Source organism: Cherax quadricarinatus, chromosome 81 (genome assembly GCF_038502225.1).
Source record: "Cherax quadricarinatus isolate ZL_2023a chromosome 81, ASM3850222v1, whole genome shotgun sequence".
NCBI classification, from domain to species: domain Eukaryota; kingdom Metazoa; phylum Arthropoda; class Malacostraca; order Decapoda; family Parastacidae; genus Cherax; species Cherax quadricarinatus.
The window spans coordinates 8924177-8933312 of NC_091372.1; the positions used below are offsets into that span (position 1 = coordinate 8924177).

Sequence of the window (9136 nt, forward strand, 5' to 3'; positions counted from 1 at the left end):
AGAGTCGATGGTTCCTCACGCCCGACATTTAAGCAAGGCTAAGGGAAACCTGCTTGGCATTTGAGATGCAACGCTCGACATGTTCGGCATAATATTTGGCCCACTCTGGAAGTTTACATACACTCTCATTCTGTAATACGGTAGCAACCGTTCATAGGAGAAAGACGTAGTGACTGATTTCTACTGTATGTTGTAGCTAGGCTTCAGATATTGAGATATTACAGGGATCACAATGTGAATAAGTAACCTAGGTAATTTACATAAATGTTAAACTATGCAATAAGATCACAGTAAACAGGTGATTTCACAGTATGCAAAACAACCACTGTGAAAAATAGTGAACTTCCTAGCGCTTTTGTGATTTCTCACATTATCAAGGAACAGTTCCCTGATAATGTGAGAAATCACGAAAGCGCTTGGAAGTTCACTATTTTTTCACAGTGGTTGTTTTGCAAGTGTTAAATAAGGCATAATCATTGTACTTATGTGTACCTATCCAGAGGGTGGTAGTCAAAGGATCACAGAGGTACATAATGGGTCCAGGGACTGTACCTCAACATTACAGAGGTACATAATGGGCCCAGAGAATGGACCCCCAAAGTTTTAATAACTAAATAAGTTAGTGTTAATGAGTTATTTAAATGTTAATATCTAATCAAGCATGTCAATAAATTAGAGAAAGTGCAAAGGTTTGCAACAAGACTAGTCCCAGAGCTACGGGGAATGTCCAACGAAGAAAGGTTAAGGGAAATTGGCCTGACGACACTGGAAGACAGGAGGGTCAGGGGAGACATGATAACGACACATAAAATACTGCAAAGAATTGACAAGGTGGAAAGAGACAGGATGTTCCAGAGACTGGACACAGACACAAGAGGTCACAATTGGAAGTTGAAGACTCCTGCGAGTCAAAGGGGAAAAGGGTGCGCCTTATATGTCGGAATATACGGTAAATGGTCTTCTACTGGCATTTTTTTTGTTACTAATGGTTGCTAGATGTTTTTTTCTTGTTTGTTTCCAAGAATTCGTCACAATTTGTATTCTATATGTGGACTGATTTCGCTTTCTAGCATTTCCATTATCTTATTTTTAAGTTATAGTTGTTTATCTGTGTGTGTGTGTGTGTGTGTGTGTGTGTGTGTGTGTGTGTGTGTGTGTGTGTGTATTGGGTATGCTTGTGTATTATGTACGTATGTATACATTGTGTGCATATTGCGTATGAGTGTGCATTATGCATGTGTGTGTATGTGTATTGTAACTGTGTATGTATATCTGTTTATTGTATTTGTGTGTATGTATGTTTGTGTATTGTATAAGTTAAGAGACAACACAATAAGTGTCAGGGGCCCAAGTCTGTTCAACTGCCTCCTTGCATACATGAAGGGGATTACCAATAGACCCTTGGCTGTCTTTAAGAGCCCTGGCTGTCTTCAAGAGCCCTGGCTGTCTTCAAGAGCCCTGGCTGTCTTCAAGACCTCTGGCTGCCTTCAAGACTCCTGTCTGTCTTCAAGATCCCTGGTTGTCTTCAAAACCCTTGGCTGTCTTCAAGAGCCCTGGCTGTCTTCAAGACCCCTGGCTGTCTTCAAGACCTCTGGCTGTCTTCAAGACCCCTGGCTGTCATCAAGACTCCTGGCTGTCTTCAAGACCTCTGGCTATCTTCAAGACCCCTGGCTGTCTTCAAGACCTCTGACTGTCTTCAAGACCTCTGGCTGTCTTCAAGACCTCTGGCTGTCTTCAAGACCTCTGGGTGTCTTAAAGACCCCCTGGCTGTCTTCAAGAACCCTGGCTGTCTTCAAGATCCCTGGCTGTCTTCAAGACCCCTGGCTGTCTTCAAGACCTCTGGCTGTCTTCAAGATCCCTGGCTGTCTTCAAGACCTCTGGCTGTCTTCAAGACCCCTGGCTGTCTTCAAGACCCCTGGCTGTCTTCAAGACCTCTGGCTGTCTTCAAGACCCCTGGCTGTCATCAAGACCCCTGGCTGTCTTCAAGACCTCTGGCTGTCTTCAAGACCCCTGGCTGTCTTCAAGACCCCTGGCTGTCTTTAAGACCCCTGGATGTCTTCAAGACCTCTGGCTGTCTTCAAGACCCCTGGCTGTCTTCAAGATCCCTGGCTGTCTTCAAGATCCCTGGCTGTCTTCAAGACCCCTGGCTGTCTTCAAGACCCTTGGCTGTCTTCAAGAAGGAGCTGGACATACACCTAAACTCAGTACCTGACCAGCCGGGCTGTCGTTCCTATGTTGGTTCACGTGCGGCCAGCAGTAACAGCCTGGTTGATCAGGTCCTGATCCACCGCTAGGCCTGGTCATGGACCGGACTGCGGGGGCGCTGACCCCCGGAACACCTCCAGGTATATGTGTGTGTGCGCATGTATTATGTAATGGTGAATTCACGCACATGTGTACGTATTTCCGTGCGCTAAAGTATACGCATGTACGTATTTTTTTGTCTGTGCATGCGTATGTGTACACGTCCAGATATATATGCACTGTACGTATCTGAGAGCGTACAGACATTATATCACTCAACATGGTCCCTACGGGCTTAGCGCATATATAACCAAATTCTCAAGTATAACAATGTAATTTTATGAGAGCGCTAAATTCAAACCGGTTATATAGCACGAATGGCAAGAGTTGTGCCACAAGTATACTCACGACGGAGCGGAGGGTCGAGCCTGTACCACTCCCAGCACCGCTTTGACTCACATCATGACGTTCAAGTGTGAGCAAGGTGATAATTCTGAAGGGAGGTCAAGGGGAAAATAGGTCAGCGTGTAAAGGGGCTGTGGTGGTGTTCTGAGCACCAGGAAACACTGCAAGTGTCTCTCTCCTGTGTTCTGACCGCCAGGAAACGCGATGTCTCTCTCTTGTGTTTTGACCGCCACGAAACACGTCAAGTGTCTCTCCCCTATGTTTTGACCGCCACGAAACACGACAAGCGTCTCTCTCCTGTGTTCTGACCGCCAGGAAACACAAGTGTCTCTCTCCTGTGTTCTGACCGCCAGGAAACACGACAAGCGCCTCTCTCCTGCGTTCTGAAGGCCAGGAAACACAACAAGTGTCTCTTCCCTATGTTTTGACCGCCAGGAAACACGACAAGTGTCTCTCTTCTGTGTTTAGACCGCCAGGAAACACAAGTGTCTCTCTCCTGTGTTCTGACCGCCAGGAAACACGACAAGTGTCTTTTCCCTATGTTTTGACCTCCAGGAAACACGATAAGTGTTTCTCTCCTGTGTTCTGACCGCCAGGAAACAGTGTTTCTCCCCTGTGTTTTAACCGCCAGGAAACACTAGCGTTTCTCCCCTGTGTTTTAACCGCCAGGAAACACAAGTGTCTCTTCCCTGTGTTTTGACAGCCAGGAAACACGAAAAGTGTCTTTTCCCTATGTTTTGACCGCCAGGAAACACGATAAGTGTTTCTCCCCTGTGTTTTGACCTCCAGGAAACACGACAAGTGTCTCTCTCCTGTGTTCTGACCGCCAGGAAACACGACAAGTGTCTTTTCCCTATGTTTTGACCGCCAGGAAACACGATAAGTGTTTCTCTCCTGTGTTTTGACCTCCAGGAAACACGACAAGTGTCTCTCTCCTGTGTTCTGACCGCCAGGAAACACGACAAGTGTCTTTTCCCTATGTTTTGACCGCCAGGAAACACGATAAGTGTTTCTCCCCTGTGTTTTGACCTCCGGGAAACACGACAAGTGTCTCTCTCCTGTGTTCTGACCGCCAGGAAACACGATAAGTGTTTCTTCCCTGTGTTTTGACCTCCAGGAAACACGACAAGTGTCTCTCTCCTGTGTTCTGACCGCCAGGAAACACGATAAGTGTTTCTTCCCTGTGTTTTGACCTCCAGGAAACACGACAAGTGTCTCTCTCCTGTATTCTGACCGCCGGGAAACACGACAAGTGTCTCTTCCCTATGTTTTGACCGCCAGGAAACACAACAAATGTTTCTCCCCTGTGTTTTGACCACCAGGAAACACAAGTATTTCTCCCCTGTGTTTTAACGGCCAGGAAACACTAGTTTTTCTCCCCTGTGTTTTAACCGCCAGGAAACACGACAAGTGTCTCTCCCCTGTGTTCTGACCGCCAGGAAACACGACAAGTGTCTCTTTCCTGTGTTATGATCGCCAGGAAACACGACAAGTGTCTCTCCCTTGTGTGTGTTTTAACCGCCAGGAAACACAAGTGTCTCTCTCCTGTGTTCTGACCAAGAAACACAAATGTCTCTCCTAACAAGGGTCTATTGTCAGGTAATGGCCAGCAACTCACTGGTTAAGCAACTGCTGTCGTACCTGTGCTCGGCAGCAGTGACCAAACGTCCACTACCACTCCAGTCAAGAATATTTTAATACCTAAAACAGTGATTAAAGTCAACTATCAGTGTACGTACACTGACAGATACACACCTCTAGGTGTATATGTTGTATTATATATATATATATATATATATATATATATATATATATATATATATATATATATATATATATATATATATATATATATATATATATATATATATATATATATATATATATATATATATATATATATATATATATGCAAAACAACCACTCTGAAAAAATAGAGAAATTCCAAGCGCTTTCGTGACTACTCACATTATCAAGGAACTGCAATAGACACGAAAGCGCTTGGAATTTCTCTATTTTTTCAGAGTGGTTGTTTTGCATATTCCGAAATCACCTGTTTACTGTGATCTTATTGCATATATATATATATATATATATATATATATATATATATATATATATATATATATATATATATATATATATATATATATATATATATATATATATATATATATATATATATATATATATATATATATATATATATATATATATATATATAAATATATAGAGGGATCAGTGTCAAGGATAATCTAGGAAAGCCAAGCATTATGGTTCTTGTGGTTCTTAAGGTCCTCCTCCGGGATGCCACCCACAACCCTCGACCAAATCATACGTAGAAGATTCTCCCAGACTTCACTCCCTACCCAGGGTTCGGCTCCGGGAACTTTCGAAATGGTTGATGAGTATGCAAGACACGGAATTCCTCTCTAGGCAAGGGCACGAGAATCAAAAATGAAAGTTTACCTTGAAATTCCGCCAGTACATCCTTGAGAAACGGCCCATTAAATTTTGTAACAGACCACAGCCCCTGGAAAAAGCTATCGGACTGGCCACCTCCCCCCCTCATATATAAATGAGGAGCGGGAAGAGTTTACTGTCAGTCTTCTCTGTTGCCTCGCGATGAACACATTAGTAAGATTATTCCCATTTTTCTTGATTATCTTAGCCGTGGGGCAGAACTTAGCACATTATGGGTTCTGGTATAAACATTGATGAGAAATACTCACAAACTGGTCTAGAAAGACACGTTAACAAACATTAGGAACATATTAGAAAACACTTTGGTCCTGGGACCTTGAGCACTTCTAACACAGTATGTATAGGTGGAGAGTGAGGTGTGAGTGATACATGGTGACCTGACCTCATTCTCTGCCTGTCCTCATCCCAACATGGCGCTCTTCAGGTCACCAAGCGTCACTCACACCTCACTCTACACCCATATATACTGTCTTAAACCTCTGTATGTTAGAAGTGATCAAGGTCCCAGGACCAAGACGTTTTCTTAATAAATATGTCGTAGTGTTTGCCTACGTGTTTTTCTAAACACAAATGGGTCCTTCAGTATCCGGGAATGAGAGGTAATGAGGTGTGACCCTAGTAATGGGAAGGCAGTTCTAATTTCATGGGGCATCTGCCCTTCGCCAGTACTAAGGGTACATGAGAACATAAGAAAGGAGGAACACTGCAGCAGGCCTACTGGCCTATACTAGGCAGGTCTTACCCAAACACACCAACCTTACGTACATATTTAGTTATATATATTAGTATACGTCTGCATATCTCCTGACCCTAGAAGCTCATTGTAATTACAACATATTCTGTCTCGCGAAATCGTTCTAACACGATTTCCAACAAATCTTGAAATGGGTGGGGCTTGTACCCAGTGAATTTTCAGACTCACTTGCCATGGGTTCAACCCCTACCCGTTCCGTGGTTTGTGATAAATTCTGATTATTCTAGGTGAAGAGATATCTTCCTCGCCATAAGAGAACGGAGGATCAAGCCTCCACCACTCCTTGTGCTCAATTTCACACACTATTTCACAGTAAAAATATTTATTATTATAATTATTATTATTATTATTATTATTATTATTAAAGGTACTGTTCCTGGTGGGTGTGCTGGCTGTGGTTTGGGCAGACAAGGCTCCTGCAGTGTCCTACGGTCCACCTCCCTCAGCGTCCTACGGACCTCCTCAGGTAGGTACCTTTGTTAGTGTAAACAGAATACAAGTCACGGTACGTAAATATAACTTCCAATGTGTGGTTCAGCTGTGACTGCTGTTGATAATGGATTAGCGATGACAGTTTACTTCTCCGATGTTTACATGAGGCGTTGTGGGTAGGATAATAACAATGGAGTAGAGCTGAGTAAGCTTTTATGAAGGTAACGGTAACAGGGATGAGCTTGGGAAAGCTTAGCTTTGAGCGATGCATTAACTAAAAGCTTGATCGGCTGTGAGTGTCGCTGCGTTAACCTAGTCGTACTTTTCTCAGTTTGATAAAGCTATAAACAGAGCGGTTCCTCAGCCATGCAGCATATATGGTTGAAGAACCGACAGGATAATGACACAGACACTTGTTCACAAGTGTCTATTTCATTACATATGGATGAGTTTACCTAAGAAATCATTGTCCTCTGTATCAGTACACTAAGATTTTCACATCCTTCAGGTGCCAGTTCGCAAAACCTCCGAAGAAGTCTTCGAACCGGCCAAGTATGGCTACGGGTACACGGTCCAAGACGGGGAGACCAGCAACGACTTCGCCCACCAAGAAGATCGCGAAGATGAGAACACTAAAGGGTCGTACAGCGTTCAGCTCCCCGACGGTCGTCGGCAGATTGTGTCGTACTATGTGGATGGTGATTCCGGTTACGTTGTTGACGTGAAGTACGAGGGAGAGGCTCGCTACCCTGACTCCAGTGAGATTAGATCCTACGAACCTCCCAGACCTCGCTATTCTGCACCTAAGAAGGATGATTCAAAGGAGGTCGTTCCCGTGTACGTTCCACCAAGGCCCCGGTACACTGCCCCTAAGAAGGAATCAGAGGAGGCTGTCCCCGTGTACACTCCACCAAGGACTCAGCATTTCGCTCCTCAGCAGGATGATTCCGAGGAAGAGGCCCCCGTGTACACTCCACCAAGGACTCAGTATTTCGCTCCTCAGCAGGATGATTCCGAGGAAGAGGCCCCCGTGTACACCCCACCCAGACCCCGCTACTCAGAACCCCAGGAAGAATCAGACGAAGTACTCCCCGTGTACGGTCCACCCAGTCGATCATACGGCATCCCCGAGTAATCAGTGATCATTCCACCCTCTAACAGCTAGATATAGCAATATTATATTTATGAGGAGGCTCTAAGCACGTAGGGGTCACACAGCGCCCGAGGAATGGGAGTCAATCGGGTTTCTTGCAAGAGACTGGTAGATCCTGTTCTTAAAACCTTACCCCAAGAACGACACAAGACATCCTGGCGCATCCTGCCATCAGGCAGGATGTGTCAACTTATTAATAGTATTCCCTCATCTTTTGCCTCATATCTCGCCTATCCTACCTCATATCTCGCCTATCCTGCCTCATATCTCGCCTATCTTGCCTCCTATCTCGCCCATCCTGCCTCATATCTCGCCCATCCTGCCTCATATCTCGCCTATCCTGCCTCATATCTCGCCTATCCTGCCTCATATCTCGCCTATCCTGCCTCATATCTCGCCTATCCTGCCTCATATCTCGCCTATCCTGCCTCATATCCTGCTTCATCTCCCTCAGATCTTGTCTATTCTTCCTCCCCTTTGAAAAGTAAACTTTTCTTTACATACTTGTATATTCTGTGATCTTAATTTACTGTATGCATGTATATATATATATATATATATATATATATATATATATATATATATATATATATATATATATATATATATATATATATATATATATATATATATATATATGTATATATATATATGTATAATTACGTATAATAATATTCATTAATATTATTTATAATGATCCTAAAATTTGTTTTATTTAACTACGGCCATTTATTGTACGTAAATGGCCTGAAAGTTCCATTGTAGATAATAGAGGAATTTATTTGTAATTTAATACTATAAACTGGTTCTTTCTACAGCCTTTTCTTTACTACTGTGACTTTGTCATATTTTCCATAGTACATTTAATGGCTTTTCTTTCAAAGGCCAAAAAATTAATTATAACTTGTGAAAAATTGAGAAGAATTTTGGTCACACTGGAGAACACAGCCTCACACCTCATCTTGGTCACACTGGAGAACACAGCCTCACACCTCATCTTGGTCACACTGGAGAACACAGCCTCACACCTCATCTTGGTCACACAGGAGAACACAGCCTCACACCTCATCTTGGTCACACTGGAGAACACAGCCTCACACCTCATCTTGGTCACACTGGAGAACACAGCCTCACACCTCATCTTGGTCACACTGGAGAACACAGCCTCACACCTCATCTTGGCCACACTGGAGAACACAGCCTCACACCTCATCTTGGTCACATTGGAGAACACAGCCTCACACCTCATCTTGGTCACACTGGAGAACACAGCCTCACACCTCATCTTGGTCACACTGGAGAACACAGCCTCACACCTCATCTTGGTCACACTGGAGAACACAGCCTCACACCTCATCTTGGTCACACTGGAGAACACAGCCTCACACCTCGTCTTGGTCACACTGGAGAACACAGCCTCACACCTCATCTTGGTCACACTGGAGAACACAGCCTCACACCTCATCTTGGCCATACTGGAGAACACAGCCTCACACCTCATCTTGGTCACACTGGAGAACACAGCCTCACACCTCATCTTGGTCACACTGGAGAACACAGCCTCACACCTCGTCTTGGTCACACTGGAGAACACAGCCTCACTCCTCGTCTTGGTCACACTGGAGAACACAGCCTCACACCTCATCTTGGCCACACTGGAGAAC

The 9136-nt window shown here is 44.1% G+C and overlaps 1 protein-coding gene across 1 annotated transcript; it reads left to right on the forward strand.

Moving 5' to 3' along the window:
• Positions 1–5256: 5256 nt before the first annotated feature.
• Positions 5257–7969, forward strand: LOC128699726 (cuticle protein 8). The gene is made up of 3 exons (XM_053792466.2): positions 5257–5286; positions 6255–6353; positions 6828–7969. Exons 1-3 carry the CDS (start codon positions 5275–5277, stop codon positions 7452–7454), a joined length of 738 nt encoding a protein of 245 aa, XP_053648441.1. The 5' UTR covers positions 5257–5274; the 3' UTR covers positions 7455–7969.
• The last annotated feature ends 1167 nt before the right edge of the window (positions 7970–9136 follow it).